The 25,286-nt window shown below is 42.7% G+C and overlaps 1 protein-coding gene across 1 annotated transcript in view; it reads left to right on the top strand.

Moving 5' to 3' along the window:
* Positions 1-2,112: 2,112 nt before the first annotated feature.
* The window catches only part of LIMCH1 (LIM and calponin homology domains 1), a 175,217-nt gene continuing 152,043 nt past the window's right edge, over positions 2,113-25,286 (top strand). Inside the window, exon 1 of the mRNA XM_077177579.1 lies at positions 2,113-2,621. Coding sequence (XP_077033694.1) covers positions 2,526-2,621 — 96 coding nt within the window. The 5' untranslated portion in view covers positions 2,113-2,525. The remainder of the gene's footprint in view (positions 2,622-25,286) is intronic.

Raw genomic sequence — 25,286 nt, 5'->3', positions numbered from 1 at the left:
ACATTTTTGCTGCTGCAAATTCCACCACTAAGTTTCTAGCAATGTTTCTAGTTAGGAGCAACTGAGTGACCTTGGGAAAACCTTGCTGGAGTTTCTAACATTCTAGTTTTCATATTTTGTCTTCTGCAGTTGCCAGGGTGGTTGTTATATGGAAAGGAGAATCACTGAAAAACCTGTGACTGGTATTCAAGGGGCTTAGAGCAAGCCCTGCAACTCCCCAGGCAGATGGTGATTTAAAAAAAAAAAAAAAGAAAGTAAGCTGGGCTGATGCTAGAAGTGTGTTTCCATGGGAACAGGGAGGTACGGATGCTGCCTCGTACTTGACCGAATGAGAAGCTGGTTCAGGATTAGGATTGGAAAAGAAGTGGCCAGATTCCCACTGCCAGTCAGAGTTTCTTTTACAACTCCTAAATACATAATAGGGCTCTTTAAAGACTGCACTAGCTCTGTATCCATGTGGTGCTGTGGAGATTTAACAAATTTAAAAAGTTGTGTGTGCTTGACTGTAAGCGTATAAAGAGGAGTGTGTATCAGAGCACATTTTCTTTAATGAGCCATGAAACTTGACTGCATAAATGGGAAATGAATGTCCACCCCTCGCTTCTAGACAAGGGCTTACCCCAGCCCAATCCAGCTCTTCTAGTTCTCCAAGAGGTGATGTTGAGATCACCAGACAGGAAAATCATGCATTTGATATTGCACAGTAATAAAAAAAAGAGGTAGGATAATTATTTTAAATTGTTAGTCTTTCACTGCCCCAGGAGAATGAATCTAATTGTTGTCTGATAAACATCAATGTTATTTAAATATTACAAGAATCAGAAAATAGATTGTTATCATAAGTATTTCAAAATACACTTCTTATTTATCTTTAAATATTTGAGATTCGATTTCCCATTCATCTAGTTTTTGTCTAGTTGCAGTACTCAGAAAAATCCCTATAAACCTTATATCCTGTTTTTAGGCCCTTTGTTACTCCAGCATATTTAAAGCAATAAACAAAGACCAAAAAAAAGGTAGCAAACAATAAAGACAAATTCCTAGAATGGAAACAGAGTTAAATATATACACTTTTGTGGTATATTTATATTTTAAGAGTTGGCAATTTTTGTTGACTATCAAAATAAACAAGATTTAAAATCCCAGCTACTGAACTGAGGGGAAATAAGGCCCAAACTAAGGGTATGTTGAAAAGTAGATCCTACAGTTTGCTTCTTGTCAAAACTTGTTGACACCTATCACAAGCTGAAGAAGTGGCCAGCTATGACCCCTTTCAAACAAACCTTAGTAGTAGGGTTAAAGTTTACACACCTGCATTTCCAGCACACAGATACTTTTCTATGCTTTCATAAATATAAGCAAGTAACTTTGGCTCATGTTTTGAACACTCATGAGAGGAGACTTTTAGGATTTGTCTTTTAAAAGGCCTGGTGAAAAAAAAAATTCTTTCTGTTTCTAGAAACTTCTGTGCTTAACCTTAGGCTAAAAAGCATCTGCTTGATCTAGGACTACTCACACCATGTAAGTTAGGCATGCAAGTCTCTGCAGGACAGAGTTGGATTTCTTCCTCGGCATAAAGACAAAACTGGGAAGCATTCACCCATGGTGTATATTTTCCAGCACACCTTGATGCCTGCTCTGGTTCTCAGGGAAGACTAAGGCAGTCCAGCCCTGTGCTGGCCCTCACGCGTTTTCGCCAGGCCGGTGTGACCCCGGCAGCCGCCCCGAGGCGATGTTCCGCAGTGCCCTCAGAGGCACCTGCCGTGCTCCGCTCCCGGTGCGGCGGCCCCGGCCCTCGGGCAGGTGGGTGAGGGCGAGGGGCAGCGCCTTCCCGCCGCGGACACGGAGATTGTGGTAGCTCCGCGTAGCAGCATCGATTAATGAGGTGTTTAAGGCAGCAGCCGCAAACAGCAACTCACCGTGTGCGGCTGAGGGTGGGGGACTGGCGGCCCCTGAAGCAGGGGGAGCCTTGCCATCGAGTCCCCCCCTCCCCGGGAGCAGGGGTGAGGGGAGCGGCTCTTCCCCAAGCAGGGACTGCCTTTCCATCACCGTCCCCGTCCCCGTCCCCCTCGCGGGGTGCCCGAGTCCCCCGCCCACCCTGCCCCCGCCCGCAGCGCCGCCCGCGATGCGATGCTCGCGGCGGGGAGGCGGCGGCGCGGGCATTTGCATGGGCTGAAGGCAAAGCGGCTTCGCCCGTCTGTTTTATTTTTAGCTGGCAGCTCAGGACAGCGCAGCGCAGCTCCGCTCCGCCGGCGGGGCGGGCGGGGCGGCAGCCGAGGGAGGACCGAGCCGGCCGGGCGGGCGGGCGGACGGGCACCGGCGGAGAGAGGTTACCGCAGGCGAGCTGCAGCCAGCCGGGCTGCGGAGCGCCGCCGCCCCCGGCTCCCGCCCCGAGCAGGGAGAGGCAGGGACAGACAGGCAGCGGCCTCCGGCGTCCCCTCGCTGCGGCCGCGGCTCGCCCCGGGCTGGCGACTCGGTGCCTGGCTTCTCCCCCGCCGCAGCCGCGGCGCGCCGGGGCCCTGCAGATGGCCAGTCCTGGGCTGGAGCTGGGAGAGGTTCAGCCTCCCGCCGAGCCTCCCCAGCCTGAGCTGGCCTTCACCGAGGCTCAGAAATGGATCGAGGTAAGCCCGCGGGATGGCAGGGGTACGGGAGCCTGACCCCATCGGGGACGCCCCGCGGGACAACCCGGTGTCCTTCCCTCCCCCACCACGGTCACTGTCCCCCCGGGACTGGGGGCGTTTTATTCCACGCTGATCTCTATGACGGCCTCCCCGCCGCTCTCCCCAGCTTTCCTCGCTGCGGGGAAAGCAGCCGGGGCCGACAGAGCCGCCGCTCAGCCCCCGCGCAGGGTGCGCGCCTTTGGATGGGCCCCCGCCCCCCTTCCGCCGCTTCCAAACTTAATCTGTTAATCGCATTTCCCCTCCCCGCCCCGGCGCTGGGATGAACGGGACCCCGGCTGTAAACATGAGCCGGGCAGGTGCGCCGAGCGGACGCGGATGCTTCCCCGTCCCCTGGGGCTCCCGCCCCGCCGGGGAGCGCCCGGCCCCGCGCCCCGCCGGCTCCCCGGGCCTCGGGCGGCGGCGGCGGCCGCGCAGGGAGCGCTCCGCAGTGCGCGGAGGGGGGGGGGCGTCACCTCAGCGAGCCCGGGGACAGCCCTGCTGCCCCTGCTCCCGTCTCTCGGCCGACCAAGGAGAGATATTTAGTCTGGCTGATCAAGCAGGGCAGAAAAAATAGATGTGCTGGCTGTTTGCTCGCGCCGTAAAACGGAAAGATGGGCAGGTGGTGGGTCAAATTTAATAGTTAAATATTTTGGCGTGTGCCAATAGAGACGCTGAAAATAGCTCTCCATCTGATTTCCGGTACAGAACACGTGTGAAGGTGGCATAAACCCAGATACCAGGGTAGCTGCTCCCTTCAGCTGTGGGCTTTGAATTTAATCTGCAGCTTTTAGAAAGCCTCAGTGGATTCTCTTTCCTGAAAGTGACTAGGCAAAAGGTTGTAAAAATCGTTGTGACATTAAGATTGTGTGAAGCCCTGTGAATTTCAGACTGTGATGTTTTAGTCCAGTATCAATTGGAAAAGTAATGCTGTGTCAGTCTTCAGGGAATTGGCTCTGACATGATGTGAATCTGGCTAGTGTAGGACCAGAGGCAGAGGAACCATGATGAATGAGAAAAAAAGGGCTTTTGTGCCAAGGAAAGGTGAGCATGCAGCTTGGAAAAGTGAAGTGCACATAGACACCATTTGTCTTGGGAAGATGAATACAGCAGTTTCTCTATAGGCTTCTTTATGACAGAGGACCAAGGGAGAGAGGCACATGACTCCATCATACATATGGCATAAAAATACCTTGTGACCGTGAGTCCTGCTGACTGGCAATGAAGCCAAGAACTCAATGGTGAAGCAGCTCTCTGTAGATAACAAAGCTGTCATCATCCACTTCAGGCACGATAATAATTAAGGGACTCTAAGTCTTCCTGTATTAGAACAGAACCTTGTGGGTCAGGCAGAAACTTCCCTCTTGGGCAGTTTATTCCACAGTTCACTGTGGCAGGAGGTCTCATGCCTGTTTATTGTGCTGCACAGGCCCTGGTGAGCAGAACAGGAGAGCTCTTTAAGTTCTTTACTTCCATGCAAGTCTAAGAGTTCAATGTGTACAGGGGAAATCGTTGATAACTTCTTGTGTGCTTCCTCCAAATTTTAAAGCATCATCTACTTGATGCCTGAGTGACAGAACTAATGTACTGTTAATTTTGCAACTGTCCCCTTGGCTGGGGGGAATGTGTCAGGAGCCTGGAGCATTGCCACAGCTGTGGTGTGAGAGGGAAGCATCTGCCTCTCCAGCAATGCCCAGAGTTGATGCTCCCACTAAGAGAAAGAAGGAAGAATCTGCCAGTGAAGCAAATGTGGCTTAATTTGCCTAACACACCGTATTTTCTTTTAATCCCACTTTGGCTTAAGCTCTGGAGTATGAGGGTTATTACCTCTTCCAAAAATCTGGTCAGCACTTACCCTTCTAAATCTGGATGGTTTCAACTGATTGAATTATGCAGAACTTGATATGCTAGTGCAAAGTTATTGAAAAGCAATGTCAGTCTTAAAAAGAAATAAAATAAAAAACATAGGAAATTATAAGGTATCAACATTCAGTGTGCCAAGCCCTATCAGTTTGCGTGAAAAGCAGAAATGGGGGTCATGCTGTGTCTGGCTACTAAGTCCATCTGCTTCACCTGGCTCTGTACTTGTCTCTCACCAGTTTATTCTCTGGCCTAGAGATGTTAGGAAATGTCCAGTGTGTTGCGTTTTCCAACTCCCCTCTGACCATGTAAAATTACATCTCTCTCAAATGAAAAAAATTATAAAGTTATAATTGCAAGGAGAGCTATTGAACCTGTAGTATGGAGCAGACAAGCTAGTAAGAATGTTAGTGGTGTAAGACAGCTTAAAATCTGTCTTAGGCTGTAAAATAGTGCCATGCAAGGAAATGAAAGTAGAAATGGACAGACTGAAAACTCTCTCAGCTTACTGTGCATTTTTATTTCTAACAATTAAGTTGTGTGACTTGATTCTCATCTGGTTTAAATCCTTGTGTGAGGGCTGTCACTATTGTTGTAGGGCTGCAGAAATCCACTCCGTGGTCTGCAGTACATTTCTCCTGTGGTGGGACTGGAAAAAGAGGCTTCTCCTCTTCTTGCAGATGGGCAGCCAAGACATTAAGTTATGAGTGTTTAGATCTGCAAGGATCAAGGAACTTCCATCCACTGCTCCAGAGGTCTTAGGGGTCTTGTTTTTACTCCTTGGATCTGTCACCTTTCACCAGAGATGGTCTTCTGGGTGCCACAAGCCTTCCTTTTTCTCTGCCAGCATTACTTTAATCTGCATGCTGCAGTGTAGGGTGGTCTAAATTACACTGAAGTTTTGGTGGATACCTTTGGGTAGAAAACCAGAGTTCAGGCTTGCTTAATTTTACATAAATATCAACTGTGCATCCCTCTTGTATCAGCAAACTAGTCTATTATTTTAGTTTAGCTCGGCATGTACTACTTAAGTGAAGAATGCCCTCCCAATGATAAAATGCACCTTATTAGTAGCACTCAGAGGAATTAAAATAAAGGCACTGAATGAAAAATCCTGTGAGAGTGCTACATCAGTCTGCATTATTAAAGGTGTGGTATCTCATTTCAATTAATGTGTCTCAGTTTCACTGAAAGAATATATCAACCTTGTAAAGCCTAGTGGCATACTATAGCAAAATAACAAATCTAATTTAATCTAATGGCCTGTAATCTTAAAATATCAAGGTTCTGTGTGTGTGTGTTTAATCTGGAATAGCTGGTGGTTGAAAGAACATCTGTACAAACAGAGTTATTCTTGCTGTAAAGACTCATAGGAGAATAATACGGTAATAAAGTCACATTTAATACGGGTGTAACTCCTGAGGGTATTGTTATCTCCTCATCGTGCCTCCTAGCCTTGCCTCATTAATATGCTCTCTCCTCACTGCTGAGACTTAGTTCAATTAGGGATGGTTTTTCCATAGATTTGTATTCCTTAGAAACTTTGCTAGCTGATAAGAAGACTTCCTTCATAGTTGTATGGCAATAATAAACAGGTTGTGTTTTTCTGTCCATTGTGACCAGTGCTTGACTTAATCATTCCCTCCAGATGTGTGTAAGCTAACCCCATCAATAATCTGCTGCTTTTTCCCTATATACATTCCCCACGAGAATTCTTGTGTTATGGAGAAATTTGCCAGCCAGATAAGTTTGTTGGGTGTTTTGTGTCTTCTTTTTGCCTTCTAGCAAAAACACCTCTTAGATTTTGGTATTTAAGGTGGTGTTTTAAATTGGTAACAGTGGTGCTGCTTCTAGGAGAGGCTGTAGGACCATGTGCATTCCCTAGTCCTCTGGATGTGCCACAACATACAGAAAAATAGGCAGGGCCCTCTTGCACTATCTCCTCTATGGAAGAGTACAAGAGGCATAAATTCGGGGAAGTGACTCAGGAAAATAAACTTCGTGTGATTTGCTTAAGCCGGGAGTCTAGAAACAAGGTTTCTGTAGGGGTTCTCTCTCATCCAGAGAGGAGGTTCCCACTGCAAAAATGTAACTTAAAAAGAGTTGAAGGTAATTCATTGAGCAAAATCCTTCCTGATGGTGAAGGACTTGTTTGGAGTATCTGCAGCAGTGTCCTGGAACTTGAGTAATACACAAGTTTGTTTATATGGTCTTCAGAATGCAGTATGGCCTTTGAGGAACATCAGAGATAAAGCTCTTTTGGTGAAATGTATTGGGGAAGCTGACTGATTCACTGAGTGTACGAGCAACCTGTGTCCTGCAGGAGTGTTTCTATTTCCAAACACGTGTACACATCTACTCTTCTGTGAAGCTGATCCTAAGATCCTTGAATAGGGACACCAGTTCCTTTGGCCATTGACACAGTTCTTAGAACGTTGGTACCTGTAGTCAAACTGAGGCCTTTGGGTGCCCCTACAGTCATGCCATTATTTGGATAGGAATTCATTAAATCCAGCAGATATCTTCTCTAGCAAGCATTTCCAGAGACTTCAGTTGAACTACTTTATGAGAGTATTTAAATACTACCATTTAAGCACAGAATGTTGCACCAAGCTCTAAAAAGGAATGGTTTTATTAATCAAATATTGTAGAATAGTTATTGAATGAGCCTCCAAGCAGTGTTTGCAGGTCAAATTTCTTAGCCTTAACCTTTCTTTCTTTTGAGCTCTTATTCTTCTGCTGGAAGAGTGTCTTACCTATATACTTTATGTAATGTATTGGGAATTAATTTATTTAAGTGAGCAAGTGTATTCTCAGACTAGAAGAAATGTATGCAAATGTGTTAGACAAGTAGCCTGATATGTGGACAAGCTGAAGTATAGCCCAGAAGAATCCTTCCCATGGTGTTTGTAAGGTAACCATCAAAATCAAAAGGTGTGTGGCTGATATCAGGCCCTAGATGTATGTGAATGCAGGACAGCTTTGCTGTGATTACAGTGACTGGACTTGGAGAGGAATTCTTCACTGCTATCTCTGCATCTCCTCCTGGGCAGCGTTTAGGGACTGCAGGCAAGACAGATGGGATGCTCTTCATTCTGGCTCAGTTAGTAATTTGGTGGAATGACAACTAAATTGATTTAATTGGGGTGGTAGAACCCACCCAAACTCTCTGACCCTGTCAGACTACCACCTTCTAGAAATTTTTTCCTCTCTGGTTGCCTGGCAGCCGACCTCCAGTGCTGTACACATGAACCCAGTTCCCTTGTCATGAGATCTGTTTAAGCCATGTTACAAGTAGCGCTTGGCACAGGGGTGAAAATAATCAGAACAACAATACTAGTGTTGAAGGGATAATGTCAGGAAAAGCAGGACTGAACTCTTAATAGTCTCAAACCTGAATTAATTTCTACTTTCAGTACTGAAATTTTAAAATAGGTAAAAGATCTGACCTTACCTAAACAGTCTGGGATGCCGTTATGCAGTTGGTGGTGGAGACCAGTTAGCACAGTTCTATCATGTCACTGGGCTTGTTCTGCTGGTAGTTACATTTTTTAAAATTATTTTTTTACAGGCAAACTTTGCTGTTCTATAATGGAAGGTAAAATCTTTTCCAAGTATGGAGTTTAAATAGTAGGTTGATACAGCAGAATTTTCTAGCTTCTAAAATGTTTTGGCTTATCAGGTTATAAAAACTGCATTATCTTTTGTTTGGAAAATCTAGCAGTCTAGGAGGTTTTCATCCATGGATGAAAAATTCTGTGCATTCTTTTTCTGCAAACATTCCAAGAAGAACAATTTTCTAATGAAAAAGACATTTATGGGGTGAAAGTGTCACTTAAAAGGACAGCTGCATGGGGGAAGGTATGAACATTTTGGTGTGCCTGCCATGAAGATCTAAGCTTTCCCTCCTTCTCCTTCTCCTTCTCCTTCTCCTTCTCCTTCTCCTTCTCCTTCTCCTTCTCCTTCTCCTTCTCCTTCTCCTTCTCCTTCTCCTTCTCCTTCTCCTTTCAATGTTATCACTTAAAGAAGGAAGTCTTGCCTCACTTGGGCCCTTGGATCACAATGAGTACAACAGATTCCATGGCACCAGGGACATGACATTAAAATTGATTGCTGAAACTTCTCCCAGCTATGTTAACCACTGCTGTGGGTGAAAGGTCTGTGTCCTCGAGACAGAATGTGAAGAACAGTAATGTACCACAGCTTACAAACAACAGCAAAAGTGCAATTCCTGTACCTGGGACAGGGTGGGGACTGACTGCTGGGGCAGCAGCTCTGATGGAAAGGACTGGGGGAACCTGTGGGAAAACAGGCTGGGTACAAGCCTGTGGTGTTCTGGCAGAAGAAGAGGCTATTCCTTCATGGAGCTGGTAGTGATGGAAGTGGTTGTTTGCTCCTGTTTGGCACTTTCTAGGCCCCTCTTGGAATACTGCTTCCAGTTTTGGAGCCCAGAGTGTGGGAGAGACATTGGTAAGCTGGAGGAAATGGAGCAGGGAGCCCCCAGACTGGATTGAGCTGGAATACTTGTCATGAGAGAGAGGGTGGTGGAGCTGGGCTTCTTCAGGAGAGGTAGTTTTGTGTGGACTTGGAAGCAGCAGCCCTGTACCTCTGAGAAGGTTTTTGAGAAGACAGATTCAGGCACTTCATTGAGGTATGTGACAGGAAAACGAGATACTTGTCATAAATTAAAATAGGAAAGGTTGTGGCATTGATATAGGAAGAAGTTTCTTCACCATGAGCCAGCTGAACGTGGGTGCAGTTTGACCAGAGGTGCTGGGAGAACACCATCCCTGGAATGTTTCATTCCTGCCTGGACAAAGCTGGGAATGGCCTGGTCAGACCCAAGAGCTGCACTTGCATATAGCAGGAGGTTGGACTTGAGGCCTCCTGGTGCCCCTCCCAACCTGGTTATTCTGTGCATCTATGGCTCCTTGACAGTGGGTGGGTAAGCATCACTTAATTTTATTCCTAATGCTACTTTATAGGCCATTTGTGTTATTGTAGTGAAGACCCTGTTTATATAACCAAGATCTTTATACAAAAGGAAAAGTCCTATGGCTTATGGCAGGCATCTTCAGGGTATGCTACTGAGTTTTCTTTGTAGAAACTTATCAAGGCAGTGTGAAATATGCTTGACTTCTAATCTAACTATTTTTGTTAAACCTGTTTTATTACAGGAAACTGTAAAAATTCCTAGTTTCATTGGCTTGGCTTGAATTTTTTGGTTATTATTTAATTCATTGTGCACTGCTATTATTGACCATTAAAGAATTTAAATTCCCCTTCCTTTCCAGATCTTGAGAAGATGACATGCAGGCTTAATTCTTGAGAATTTAGATGCTAAATCCTTAAGAAGCTTTTTGTTTGTGGTATTAGCTGTTTACAAGAATCCTTTACCTTGATAGTCACTCTGCTCAGTTCCAGTATAGCCTGCTACTGTTAACTAGTGTTTTTCTTTAATTGTGTGCATATATGATGAATACTGCCAGCAATCCTTACCCTAGAAAAATGTCTAGATTAACAACAGGGTTAATAGTAGAGCTTGCATCTGATGTTAAAATTGGCTTGAAGTAGTCTAGTGAATTCTTGATTGATGAGGAGAAGAAAATCCTCTTCATTTGCTCTTTTGAAGAGAAACCCTATTTTGCTGGTTTCAGCTGTTCAGAGGTCTCATGCCTAGTACCAAAGACAGCTTGATTTTGAAATCAATCTTGACAAGCTAAGATTATGAAAAATAATACTGCTATGGCTTCTTGGCTTTGGCATCATTGTCAGTGATTCACAGAGCACTTCACAGGCTAAGGAGCAGCATGGTGGAGGCAGGGGAAAAATTCTTTAATTCTGCTCTGAATGGATGGATGAGTAAGGTAAGAGAGAAATGCTCTTCATTAATTTCTTCTTCACAGAGTGTTCTGCATGATGCCTGGTTCATGATGGAAATAAGACAGGGATTTTTGCAATGTGTGATCTGATCCCACTGTGAGTTTCAGAAAGAACATCAAAGGAAAAGTTCTCTGTGATGGCTTTTTCCTTATGCTGTTCCAACATCCAGATTCTCTCTACCTCCATCTGACTTTTCCACAGTCTTCAGATGAATCCCAGCCCTTCAGTTATCTAAAGTGGCTGCATATACTCTATGTAATGCACAAAACCCAGGAGACCTCATCCTGATACTGTAAATACATTCCCTCTGGTTTCCTTTCCTCTTGGTGTTGGTAGATCTCTGCAGAGTGCTGCAGTCAGGAGCAATCAAATATCTGGGTGGATTACGGTATCATTTAATTATTAATTATAAATTAAGCTGTTACCTGCAGTTCCTCAGACATACATTGCTGTGTCTCAGGTTATTTTCACCAACAATGAGGAAGCAAAATCTATGGAAAGATTAATACGTAAGAGTTCCAAAAATTTATTTTAGCTCTGATACATATATACAGCAAAAGTGCAGGTCAAGGGCTTTACATAATGTATTGATAGTGTTTGATAGCACTGCATCCTCTGAATTCACTTACATGGGGTGGGACTCTTGGAAGGAGGAACTGAGGATGAAGAAAAGTATTGTCTTCCACTCTGGGACATTTGCATTTCCAGAGTGGCAGGAAAAAGCTCCAAATGATCTTTCCACTAAAACCAAAAGGCCAAGAAACTCAAAGGAATTTGTAGCTCAGCATTGGGTCACAGACTGGCACAAAGAGCTTTAACTGTTGCTCTGACTTGAGAAGCATAACCTTGCTTTTGCAAAAGCAGAGGCTGATACCCATATATAACTGATTTCAAGTGGGAGCAGAATGCCTGCATGGCTACAGAGGACAGGGGGTTGAGGTTAAAAATCTCTTTGTGGAGCTTTCTCAGTGCTGTTCTCCATGAAATGCAGAAAGTTATGCTGTTGTATGACAGCAGATTGTGGCTCTGGTGGAGGTTAGAGGTCTTACTATGCGTCTTAAAGCAAATGTAATTCCCAAATCCAAACCTCTAACTTTAGTCTTCACCTGCATATAAACATTCAAGGAAATTATGGAACTCATAATAATTTCATTTCTTGTGCAAATTTTATATCTGATATCGGTGTATTGGACACTCTGTTTTAATTCTACTTCCAAACAAATGATGAAGATTCTTTGTCCAAAAGTCTACTTTACTAATCTAGAGAATTCTTAAGTAAGAGATTTTTTTTTAAGTCTGCTGTCAGAGAAGGGAAGCTTCTGTGTCTGAGGAAAAGCACTGAAGTTGTCCTCCCTTTTTTTTCCCCTGAATTCCTGGTTTGGAGTATTAACTTCAAGCCTTTGATGGCAATTTTGCTTGTATTTTCCATTTTCTTTTTTTCCATTTTAAAAAGAGTCATGGTGTGTTAGCTGAAGTCTGCTACTTGTCAGTGAGCATTTCCTGACTGTGTGTGTTTGGGAAAGGGAGAGGGATGAGAAGAGGCAGAAGTGGCTGCCTTGTCTCTGTCAGGCTGGTGCAGGCAGGGATACCCAGCGTGCCAGGATGTTCATCCATGAATCCCTTGGCTTTGTTTCTGTGCGATTGTTGTGATTCATTTCAGTGGGCTAACTCACATAGATTGTTGCAACAAAAACAACTCTGGAAATTGTTTCAGTAGAGACATAAATGTAACTATGTAATCTAAACAGAAAAAAAAGAGAATAACTATGTAAGTATCTTTTTTCTATTTGTCCTTTTCCAGATTCTGATGAGTTTTGTTTGAAGTTGAGGTTTGGAAAAAGGAAGCTATGCATTTAGGAGTATGCATGTGCAGTGTCTGTCATCTGACAGTGTTTAGATCAATTAAAGATAAGCAAGAAAATAATCTGTTTTCCAGAAAAAATTATGCTTGCAAGGAAAAGAAGGTGTCATAAACAGTGAGTCACAAAAGTGAGTCTTGCCCAAGTTCACAGAAATTATATAAAACCTTGGCCTTCTATCCTACCCCTTCCAAACCCAATTTTTATTTCATCAAGGGGGCCTTCAGTTTTGGAATAACATGTTAAAAACCCAAAAATCAACAAAGTTTAATTGACTCAAATGATCCTTTATTAAAAACATCTTGCCTGTTCCAAAGGGAAGCAAAAGTACTCTCTAAACATTTTAATTGTGAACATGCAGGTCTTCAGTCTCGCTGTGTCTTTGTTTTCTCCTCTCAGACCAGAGCCACTCTGCCCATGTCACTGCTCTGCTGAGGGTGCTGGGCTGAAGGGTGTGTTCTGGCAAGGCAGGTACTTCTGCCTGCTGGTGCTAAGGGCTGTAGGCAGTGCTACACTGATCTCTCAGGACAGCCCAGATGCACAGCCACTGCTTGGAGTGGAGGTGGTGTGGTGGCACTGCTCAGAGTGGAGGTGCTGTGGTGGCACTGCTCAGAGTGTAGGTGGTATAGTGGCCCTGCTCAGAGTGGAGGTGGTATAGTGGCCCTGCTCAGAGTGTAGGTGGTATAGTGGCCCTGCTCAGAGTGGAGGTGGTATAGTGGCACTGCTCAGAGTGGAGGTGGTATAGTGGCCCTGCTCAGAGTGGAGGTACTGTGGTGGCACTGCTCAGAGTGGAGGTGGTGTGGTGGCACTGCTCAGAGTGGAGGTGCTGTGGTGGCCCTGCTCAGAGTGGAGGTGGTATAGTGGCACTGCTCGGAGTGGAGGTGCTGTGGTGGCACTGCTCAGAGTGGAGGTGGTATAGTGGCCCTGCTCAGAGTGGAGGTGCTGTGGTGGCACTGCTCAGAGTGGAGGTGCTGTGGTGGCCCTGCTCAGAGTGGAGGTGGTGGCTCTCATGCGGTGGTTCCAGCTGGTGGTTCCAGCACAGGCAGCTGGTGCCTGACATCCAGAGACTCTCAGACTGGCACAGCGCAGAGAAGGGTGAGATATATCCTGTGAGATGAGCATAAAGGGAGCATGGGGTGTTAAAAATCAAGCTGGTGAAGTTGGAGTAGTTTTACCTCCCTTATCTTTCAATAATTATTTTCTCCCAGGAAGCAGTCCTCAGTTGGATTTGCAGATGCTCACTTGCTATGGATGGCCTCTAACTAAAAGCATCAAACCCATCAAACTGGATCTGTAGTAGGACTGGATCTGAAGGATATGCAGTTTGTGAAGGATGGACTGCAATTGGTGGGAGAACCTTCTTGGAACCTTTTCTTCCTAAATAGGAAAAGATCCCTATTTCTAGAAAAAAATGCATCTCAGTAATAAATGCTTTGTAACTTCATTCCTTTCACTCATTTTGCTTTGTGTTAGTAGCTTCAGGGGAGAAAGTAAGCAAAGAAGTTATAGATAGCTATGGGACAATTTAATGAAAATTCACAGGAGTAGCTCTGATTGACATTCCAGTAAGATATGATAAAAAACTTGTCTACCAGTGCTTGCAGGATTTTATCAAATAACTTCCATTCATTGTAGTTCACTACTGTCTCTGAAATAATAGCTGAATAATAGCTTTGATTCTGTACTTTTTATTTTTGGATTTCAACCAAGACTCTTGAGTGCATATTCTGGTCATAGGCAGATCTGATATTTCTGGTTTTTACATCCACCCTCAATATTTGTTAGTTTTTCAGTGCAATGCTTAGTTCTCCATTGCATTACTGGGTTTTCTTTTTTTCTTTTCTTTTTTTTAAATAAATTGTATGGAAAAAAACTTGCATTTCAGCTTCCCACATTAAGGGCCTTGAAATCAATAGATCAAAGCCAGAGCAGACTTGCTGGAAGTGGTGCAATCTCCAACTGTGTTGAAAGCTTTTGTTTTCTGCCTTTTTCCTGTCTCTTGGTATCTCCCAAGAGGAGGAAGACCATGAGGGGGGTCTCTGTGTAGGGAGGGGGAGAATGCCATCATTGCATGCTTGGGGTGCAGGGCTGTGTGACTAGAAGGAGCTGATTTTCACAAGCAGCACCGGGAGCAAGCTTTGCACAGGGCGAGGAGCTCCGATATGAAGCACCAAAGCAATGGTTTCCCATGGCTTGACCTGATGTCCAGTACACCCATGAAATAGGTGCTTTTGGAAAAACAGCTTGTGGAGAAAGGACTGTCAGTGTTAACTATGAGCACGGAACATTTCTCAGGGCATGCAACTTAAGCCAGGTAAAAGTTTTCTTTTAGAATTGAGAAGGAAAACATAAGCATCTTGTACACAAAAACATATGAAAAGAGCAAAACATAAGCTCCTATTTTTGTGTTTGGTGGGAAGGGAGAGTGCTTTAAACTTAGAACTGCAGGAGCATGAAAGCTGTAAATGGTTGGTGAAGCAGATGTGATGGAGTCAACAAAGTTAAGATGCTTCCACATGTCAAAAACTCTTGCTGCTACTCTGTTAAGGATAAGCTTTTATTTCTTCAAGAAAAAGCAAGTTAGAGAAATGGCTCTTCTACAATGTAGAAAGCTGCTGACAGGGGCAGAATGTCACTTCCAATGTGCACACTTGTGTCCTTTGTTGTCCAGAGGGGTATCACAGCAGAATTCCTTAGGACAATGGCATGAAACGAAAAGAGCTGCTGTCTGACAAGTCTTCCACTACCAATTGCATTTACAGGTTGCCATGAAAATGTCTTGTGAATGGCTGAGCTTGAAGCCAAGTGTGTTGACCTGTGCACTTGTCCTACTCCTCAGAGCCATGATTTCTTCCTGCCAGAAATCTAATGAGGCTGTTGGAGGGAAAGAGCACATTTGGGAATTTCTGGACTGCTGTAACTACAGCTCTTTCACTCCCAGTGCAGTGACAGAATATTTGAACTAATACAAGTTAGGAGAATTACAACTTTGTTTTTACTAGTAAAACAAAATGCCCTTTTTTTGGTTCATCAACAGCCCATCTAACCTAAAATATGGCTTTTGACTGAAGGGCTTTGGACCATTTTGCTTGCTGCTTGTGTGGGCAATATTAGGGGATTTTTTCGTCTGTAAATGACTGCCCAGTAATCCATCTGTTAATGCACAGAAACATGGATGGCAAAAGGCACTCACTTGATGAATTTGTCACATGGATTCTGCCAGCTCTCTGCCTCCTATGTGCCTTAGGGGCTTAAAATATCTTTACATAGGATAATGGTTATTGCGAGCTTACTTGAGTAGTTGACGCACAGTTGGTCATCCATGCCCCTTGTATCTTTGTATCCTGGTGTATATAACTTCAAGGTTTTTCTTCTAAACTTGCAGAGAAATAAAGAAATTCCGGAAATTTAGTTGAGAGAAGGGAAGAAATGAGAATTAGCAGAGTCTGGATAAAAAGCTTCAAGAAAACACATCCAGTAACAGGCACTTCAGAGAATATAAGCTAGATCAGGCATGTCTAATCCACTGTAAAATCTCCTTTTCCCCAGGATGTCCTGGTTGGAGTGGAGATCTCAGGCCCTGATCATGTTGCAGGCAAGATGTAGCTCTTTCTACTGGAAATATTTGATAGCAGTTCTGACTAGAGTGGGTTGCTCAGCAGGGCTTAGTAGAGATTTCCTGGTACATTGTTTCTGTGAAGTTGAGTCTTCAGCAGTTCTGCATTTAGTATTCCCTTCTATCACAGTAGAAAGTGAGAAGCATGAGTACAGACAGATACCAAATTGCCAGATCATCTCTTTGGAAGACACTTGGACTCAACTCTCAAATTAATTCCAGATTGACCCTGCTCTGTTTCTGAAGAGAACGATTGCTTCTTTGCTTTACTGCTTCTGTCTTTGTCCTGCATAAACCCTGTTTTTAAGACAGAAGATGGTGGAGGCAGTTTTTAGTTAAACTGTAGTGTGAGCTCCTGGTTTTGCTTTGAGGTTGGGCTGAACATGTTGCTTTCCAGGTCTCGGCAGTTGTTCCTCTAGTCAACTTGAACAGCATTTCATCCTGACAGCTGTTTTGCTGACATTATTCCCAGTTAGTTATTCATTGGGATTAAGGGCTTTCTGCAGCCAGAACTCTTTGCTGGGAGTGTGCTGTCATTTGGCAGATCATTAAACCAGTAATTCTACAGTGCTTAAAAATTTTAATTTGCCCTACATTCTTCCTATTTGGAGTTCCAGCTTAATTGTTCTGTGGGCAAAGAATAAAAATTTACTATAAATACCCTTATTTTTCTCTCTGTTCCCCTTCCCGCAACATTTTCAAGCCAAAACTTTAAGAGCCAGATTTTGGTAAGAATTGCTTTTTCCTGAGGTAACACAGGTACCATGTGTGGGCTTGGGACTCTGTATACAACTGTTCCTTGAGCACTGAGTGAAGCCCATGAGCCACAAAGTCACTCAGCATTCATCTGCATTGTTCACTCTCTGAAGATGGTTACTGCAGTTTCCAGATATGGTCCCATGGTTAGCATGGAAGAGCCACCTGGTCCCTGGGGAGAGAATTCTTACCATGGTGGTGATGAGACACTGGTGCTACCTCCTTCTGCTAGTGTTGGTGGCACAGGTGGCATCTCTTCACCCTGATGTCCTCACCTCTCAAGGAGGTGGCAGCAGTGGTTCTTGCCAGCACAGCTGGACTGGGTGAAGCCAGAGGAGAGTGCTTTGTGTTTTGCAGATACTTGGTGCTTGAATGGCAAATTCTTTCACTTCTCTGCTCCTTGGCACTCACCTGACTGTAAATTGTCTTATGCTTTGAGAGTTACAGTTTTAAGCTAATGTGTAAGAAATCCTCCTGTAATTAAAATCAAGGATCAGTTCTCTTTTGGATCTGTAGCTTAGTTTATCCTGGCACTGGTCCAGACTAGATGGAGAAGCTGTTTTGCTCTGCAGGCTTCTTTACTACTGCTAGCAGGTAAAAGGAAGAGCTCTGACTGGGTTGTATGCTCTCAGAACATCTGTTTCTTTACTAATATGTTTCTTACTGGCTTTGGATCTATTGCATAATGAAGATAATGCTAAGCCTGTGTGTTACTCTCTCATGGTTTGCATCCAATTTCAGCTCTAGTGCCACCTACTCACACATTGTATCTATAATGTTTGGTGTAATTCTAGAAATAATTGAGATAGTCCCTTAATTTTTATCATAGAGCCCTTTCCCTTGGCTCATCTATTTGTCCTGCTACCAGAGGACATTGAATGAATTTGGTATGCTTCTGGTGAGAGCACTCACAGGTATGAAAAGGAAAAAAAAAAGTGGTTTTTATTATTAAAAAGAACAAAGTCTTCAACAAAAGGTCAAAAGAACTGATGTCCCTTTCAACTGGACAAAAATTTCTAACACTCTGCTCAGCTGTGTTATATGTGTGTTATATACACACATATAACACATATGTTTGTTATATTTTTATAACACACATCTGACTTTTTATAACGCACTTAACTAACTTTGGTTTAACACACTAATTTTGAATACCAGCCCAATTTATATTTGAAAATCTTTGGAAAAGCAGGTGTGTTTATGAGTATGAATTGACTCAACAGAATTCTGTCTCTGGAAAGACACGATAGTATTAAATAGTACTGAAATTACTGAAACAGTATAAAATTCCTTATATCATGTCTGTAATCAGAAGGTTCATCTTAAAGACTGTCAAAACTGACCTGCTTCTTTGAATATCATCAGCAAAAAGATTTACTAGATAAGTACTGAGGAGTATTTTTTTTTAATAAGAGAATCAGTCTATATATCCATGTTTCTCTCAGAGATCAAATAATTTGAATCCCATTCCTTCTTTTCGTACTGTGTTGTACTTTGCTATCCCAAGGATGGTATAGGGTCACATTGTAGACCAAGCAGGTGATCCAGCTAAGCTTGTTGGAAGTGGAAGTGGAACAGAACTTTCTGAGCCTTTGTTGTTTTTGCAGTTAAAGTAAAAACTGCCAGCCCTGCCCTACAAAGCCAAAGCCCATTGGTGCCCTAAAGTCCATCAGCTGGCTTCCATTTTCATTTTTATAGAGCAGACTACAGAGATTACTTGTACTACAAATACTGCTTGGAATTTGATAGCCTTTGAAAGTGGCCCAGACTGGAGCCGAGATTATAGCTCAAGATGATCTCATTATTTAGTTCCTGGTTGGGAGATTTCATAACTGTGTGTCTTGAAGGACCATATTTTGGATATTTTCACCCTTGGTGATAGTGTTTCCTTTCTGTATTGAGTCCAGACATTTACTAGTTTCGTTTTTTAGCAATCTGATTCTAGGGTAAGTTTTTTAATTTAGATAGAGTCCTTCTGTTTTTTTTGGTAGTTGTTGTTACCATAAGATTAAATACCTAAATTTTTACAGAAGACTTATAATTTTGCTTTAGAAATCTTGTGTGCTAGGAGTAACTTGGCATTAGTCAGTTCTCTGTCTTGTGTTGTGGCTTCAAGTTAGGGTAGCAGAAGAAAATTTCATCATCCAAATGGAAAACAAAATTATTTGCATTTTTTAATGCATTCATAATTTTTAAAAAATCCATTATGATAGCTTCAAATACCACAGAAGTAGGTTGGTGTAATTTTGCATAGAGCTGAGGAAGGGTCTGTGCATTCCTCCAAGAATATCTTACTTTCTACACCAATAAGGGTTTTCATGTATACAGTACCAGAAAATCCAGCTTCACACCCCATGAACAGCAGAGCTTGGAAGAAGACGAGAATACTAATGCAAATGATGCTTTCCTGTATATGTAGGATATTTCTGGCCTAATGCTGAAGGTTTAGCCTCCACTACAGCACAGGCAAACTGTTTGACTTCAGGAGGGCACAATGAACCTTCTTCCGGTGGGCTTTTAAAATTGTTGTCTTACTACTACTTTTAATTTGAACGTATGCTTTCTCTGACTGTTCACTCTTTTGGCACTTCATCTCCTGACCTTGGCTTGCAGCATTTGTTAGACTGAATTGCATGTACAAACTTAAAAATGTTAAATCATCAAGAGATGTGCTGTATTCTCCTTTGGAAAACAGGCAGGTTTTTACCCCCCTCATATGGTACCCAGCATCTCAGGGCCTGATCTCACTGAAGACGGCTGAATGCAAATGAAATAAGAATTATCTCAGTAATATGTTTCTGTCTTCAGTCTTGGAGAACGTGATGAAATTTGCAAGGTCAGGCCTGCTAAAATAACACAATAGTGTTGTCTCTGCAAGCTCAGTTCCCCTTCATGGGCATGCATATTAAATACGTGGTCACTGCTGTGTTTCTCCTGAGTATCTCTTTAGTGCACAGAATGAATAGAGCAGCTCTCAATGAACAGCTATTCAGTGTTTCATTTTCTCCTCACTGTTCAACATGCAGTCCTATGCCATGTTCTTTGTTTGCAGTTCAAACCAAATTCCAAGGATGGAATTATTTTCTCAGACTTTTGTGCTGCTCATCACTAAAGTATCTTTGCAAAAAAGTTCTGTGCAAACACGAACCTTATTTCATGCCTCCACTGTGAGTGTCAGAATTGTGGTGCAGAGAAATTGATTCAAGACTGTATGCTAATTTGAGACTCTGAAGACCTTGTATTCTTTGCCATGTACTTAGCATTCTGTGGCATTATAGAGGCACAGCTATGGCTCTCTTCCGTGTGCTGGGATGCCAGGCACTCACAGCAAATGAGCAGTGTGTGCCTGGTGATCAGCTCTCAAATCTTGGTGTCACTGATTGCACTGGTGACACCCCTGAGTGCAGTGGCATCAGCCAGGACAGTACTCAGATCTCAGATCAATAGCTGGCTGAAATACAAGATCATCTTTTCAACCCCCTGCAATTCTTTCCTGCTTTTGCTGCCTATGTACAAACTATACAGGCAAGGAAATATCACTGTCCTTGCCTGAAATGCTCGTCTCTAAGGCTTTCAGTCTCGGTCTTCTGTGATATAAGTGACATAATAAATCTGTCTTGTTTTAATACCAGCTATTTATTCTTAATCATTCTCAGGCAATCTTAATTCTTATCAATCTCCTATTTTATCAATCTTATTCTTAATCAATCTCTTTTTTTCCTGTCTTCTCATTTCCCTTATTCTCATACTTCACTGGATTGTGTGCTTTAAACTTAGCACCAGCCAAAGTGAAGGAGCAGTGTGGTGGGTGCTGTTGAATCCCAAGGTTTGGCACTGTTCTAACAGGGAAGAAGTGGGGCTGAAATGCACCTAGCTAGGAAACCTTTTTTTATTCTATCAAGATACAGTCCTAGTGACTTATTTCCCTTGCTAATAGATGATAAAATGCTGTAATTATAAGTACTTTTCTGACTAGCATTGCAGATCTTCTGTCTTCACTTCCCTGGATAAAGACAATTAAAGAGCTTGTCCAGCACAAATTTTCTGGTTTGCTATATACATTTCAACTGGAATGTAACATTTTGCATGCTTATGATCACTTTTTGGAAGTAAGAAGTCATGATGAATTAGTAGTTCATACATTAGGAGTTCTAAAAAGACATGTGGTAGGAGAGAGGGCTGGAGAGGCCAGCCCATAACATCTGTCCTACTGTGTAGCGTCATCTGTTCCTTGGTATTCAGGTTGTCTGAATTTCTGGCTGAAATTCAACATGTGAAGGTTATTAGATCAATTTTTTTCTGTCACAAAGGCTGTGGAAGCTTATTTTGCCAGTTTGTCCTGGTAGTGAATCTGCTTGCTATCGCTATGCTTTTCTAAATCTGCTTTATCTCAGAACATCATAGGTAACTTCCATGATTAGAATGAAAAGTCAAAATGAAATTATTCATTTAATACCCACTATGCCCATTATTATAACATAATAGTATTCATTTGGAATTCTCTGGCATCTAATCTGCCTTGTGGCAGATTTAAAGTAGGGATCTTTATTTTTAAATTTTAAAACCTACAAATTTCATTTTCCTATTTTGATCAAGCTGTGAGGTGTAAAAAATGCCTAAGACTGTTTCTTGCATTTATAAATAGATGCATGTAATTTTTTTATAGTGGTTAAATGAGAAATCAATTAATTTCTCTGTAATAATGGAGACTACACTAAAATAAAGGGTACATAATAAATTTGACTAGGAACCATAATAAATTTGACTTAATACTGGTAAGCAGTAAATCAATTAGGTGTCATGGAAGTAGGGTGACTAAAGTGGTATGTCTGGTATAAGCCACAATACAATAATGTTTTGAGCTTAATGTGCTAAATGTTCATAGGTAGTGGGTATTTGGCAAAATAAAGGATCCCTAAAGGAATATTGTGCAAAATAATCCAAACAACCCTAGTTGGCTATTTTGCTTTTTTTACCCCATAGGACTTCTTTGAGCATGAGTGAGTCCTGTTACAATCCAGAAGGGTCAATGCAGTTGTAGGGACAGCACTGTCTCAGCTTAAAACCCTTTAGTTGTAAAATGTGCCAACTATTTTTGAGGCAAACTGTCAATAAGTTCTGGTGATCTGTAGCTGGTGATTCTTCTGGGAGACATAAAGAGAAAGTGTGTGTTAAATGTGCACACAGGCACAGCAACCATGCAGCCAAAGTGATGTCATGTTTCTCTGCAGCTTGGAAGGCTCTAGGGACAGCAAAGTGATAGTATCACATTCAGATAGAAGGGAAATTTCTGGCTTATCTTGGTGAAATCATTCATGCCTTGGAGACCCTTCAGGTTTAAGAAATTTGTGTATTTGCAGAGGACATGGTGGCCCTTTAAATGTTATGATAAAAGCTTGGAGTTTGCATCTGGTTTTGTGCTATCACTGTAACATGAGCTGGTTTATCTGATATAAAAGCTCCAGGGAATCAGAAAACTATATATTTAATTTTAGGATGGCATTTGTAAGACTCCTATTACCATTTTTACAAGATAAGTGTTGATCAGAAAGGAAACCTTATCTGTCTGTCTTTGAAGCATGGGGTCTACATCATACAAATCTCTTTTGGTGTGTTGGCATGAAATCATTTCTCAGAACAATACTTGCACTATGACAGTGGATAGAAGTGGAGGATAGGCTCCCAAATGGGGACACAGGTAAGCAGAATAGAAGTTTTGGCTGGAACCCTGGGAAAATGTTTGCAGCTAGTGTCTCTTGTGGAAAAAGAGAAGAAACTTGAGATTCTAGCACAAGGTAGCTTTGTGCAGGTTTCTGTTGATGGCAAAGACAACGTGGAAAGTTGCATGGCAGACACTTGATAACCAGGCACCAAGAAAAATGCCTTTTTATGTTAAATTCTGTAGGTCCAGGTGGCTTCTGAAAAACTGAAGCCTTTTTCCCAAAGTAGCTGACCATGAAGTAAGGGGAGGAGCTGGCAGAATAAATCCAGAAGAGGATTTTTGAAGCTAGAGCGTGCCTGTTGCACTAATTTGATCCAGACATTATCTTGTGAGTCTGTAGATAAAGCCTCATATAAAGTAAAGAAGGTACTTGCATCTTGCTGGCAAAAGTGTGATCATCATATGTGGAACTTTTTTGTTTTTTCCTATTCTTTAGTTATGTGTGAGCACCATCAGTTTGCAATCGGAAAATCTGGCTGTGTGTTCTGCAAAGGGTGGGAGTGGGCAGCTGGCTCCCTCCCCAAGTGCCTTCTTGGGTGCCCTTGCAAAAAGCCTTATGGAAGACAGCCACAATTTACCAGGGTTTATCTGATTACTCTAAAACTTGAGAGTTGAGATTTTGGGCAGTAGGATATGTTTTTGCAAACCAATTCATAGGTTTTTTCCTTTTATTTCTCTGAATAGGCTCTCACAGCATTTGTCTGAGAGCCTTATGCCTCTCAAGCATTTTGAGTAAAAATCTGTGTTTTATTGATACTCACTTCACTCATTAGATACTACTGAGATCCCAAATTCTGAAAACAAATATAAATTGGGAGGAAATAAACAAGCAGACATTTGCACACCAAAAAAAAAAAAAATTGCTAAGAAACTCTTAGTGATAGATTTGAGTTAACAAAGTTGATTTAGAACTTTGTAATATCTTACCAACTCTTAAAGAACTTTATGGGCTTTTTTCCAGTACTTAAATAAGGGCAGTGAATGAAAATTCTAAAGCTCGAATTTTTCTTCATTTGCTTTGTCAAAAACTAGATTGTTGTCTCACATGAACTGAATATCTGAGCTTTATGTAAACTATTTGCTTGGCATATTAATTTTTGACTGGGCAAGAAGGTGTTGAAGTTTAAACTTGTTCTATAAATTCAGTTCCTGTGGAGATTATTGTGACTGCCAGCATGAGGAGCATTACCATCTCTATTTCAGGGGAAAATGAATTTCAACATAACAATGTTATGACAAACTGAGTTGAAATTCATTTTACAACTGTTCACAGGCACTTATGAGTCAGGATGACACACAGGGACTGAAGTAGGATTTTGATTGACAGTCTTCAGCTGGGTTTTATTTCATCTAGCCATGTATACAATGTTGAATATGTGTCAGTGCAGGAAACCTGCCCATTTCATCCCTCCTCTTTACATTCGGTTAAGGGCTTGTGGTTAGAGGAGTGAAGATGGTGACCAGCTTCACACAGCTGGAGGCAGCTCCTGTCACCTGATGTAAGCTGGCCCTCATCTCTAGCCAAAAGACCACCTGTCTCATGGCCTTTGCTATGAGGTGAGGCACAGCTAGCAACCTTTTCCATTGTGCTTGGCTGGCATCCTGGAAAATAGCCTGTTTGTGGATTTTCTTCTTTAACTCTTGAGATAAAGCAGAGATCCTCCTCATCACTGCTGAACCTGAGAACATGCTTGGCTTCTACTGGGAGCATCTGCCAGATTTCCGACCTAACTTGGCTATCAAAGGCCCCTAGGTGCTGTTTTTGCATAGCACATTTAAGATGCTTCAGTAAGATTAAGGATATCTTTTGTGTGCAGCTCTTCCACCCAAGCCCCTGTGGCAGTATTTCCCTACTTCCATGCTGTTGGTTTCTGGGGCTTGCAACTGTGACCCCTAAGAGTGTTATTAGGTAACACTAATTGGGAGGTGATTTTCTCTGTTATGAGAATCACCCCTCTTTCCCACCTTTTTCTTATCTCTTGCTTTGTAGATTTTAGTTCACTTTAGATTGGAAACAGGACCTAGTTCACAGCTAAGTAGATGAGTCCTTTAGTTCTTGATAACTGTTACCCCATGGTTTATGTAGACAGAATCTAACCAGATAATCAGTATGAATCGCTTGTTCCTAGTTGGCATTGTCCAAATAGCACTAAAAGCATCATATCTGGGAACAGCTGTACTTCTCCAGCATTCTGTGTAAAATCTGCCCCTAGGGTAGGCACACAGGTAAATGGGCATTGTCTCCAGCTGGACCTAGGAATGTGCCTTTTGAACTAGGATATCTGAGGTAAGCCAGCTATGGTGACCAGAAAATGCTCTGTAATAAATGGGGACATTTGAGTTCCTGCAGTGCAGAGCCTGGCCTGTCAGTGTGGTGACAAGACTCATCCAGCTGTATCACTCACTGACGCAGCTCAATGGGGAGTACTCTGGAAGGGGAAGGCTAAATTGAGAGCACAGCTTGAGTGACGCCTGTGGCCATCGTCAAGCATGCCATTCCTTTTCTAAAACATACACTGAAACCAAATATCCTGTCACGTCCAACTGTTCCTGGAATTCCCTCCTCCTCCTCCTCCCTCTCTACCCAGATCCTGATTCTCTCCCTCCTCCTCTGTCCCATCCAAATGGTTTGCTGGCCTCAAGAAAGACCTGGTGTCAGCCACTCTTCCTGACCATGAGACTTGCACTGTTTCCCCTCTGTTTTTAAGTGCTGACCATGCTGCCATCTGAATCGATGTTGTGGAGATGGCTTGCTCTCTTCAGTACCTTTTTTAGCCCATCCAAAACCCATCCTAGAGATGGGCTGATCCACTCTAATGCTAAGCAGGCCCTGCAACACCCTCCAGGCAGGGCTTTATCATTGAAAAAGTGTCAACTGGAAATGTAATGGGTCATGTAATAGGTCAAAATACACCAGAATATATATTTAATGC

Source organism: Agelaius phoeniceus, chromosome 4 (genome assembly GCF_051311805.1).
Source record: "Agelaius phoeniceus isolate bAgePho1 chromosome 4, bAgePho1.hap1, whole genome shotgun sequence".
In the NCBI taxonomy this organism is placed as follows: Eukaryota; Metazoa; Chordata; class Aves; order Passeriformes; family Icteridae; genus Agelaius; species Agelaius phoeniceus.
Note: the sequence above shows the minus strand (reverse complement) of the source record. Positions and strands in the feature narration are given on the sequence as shown.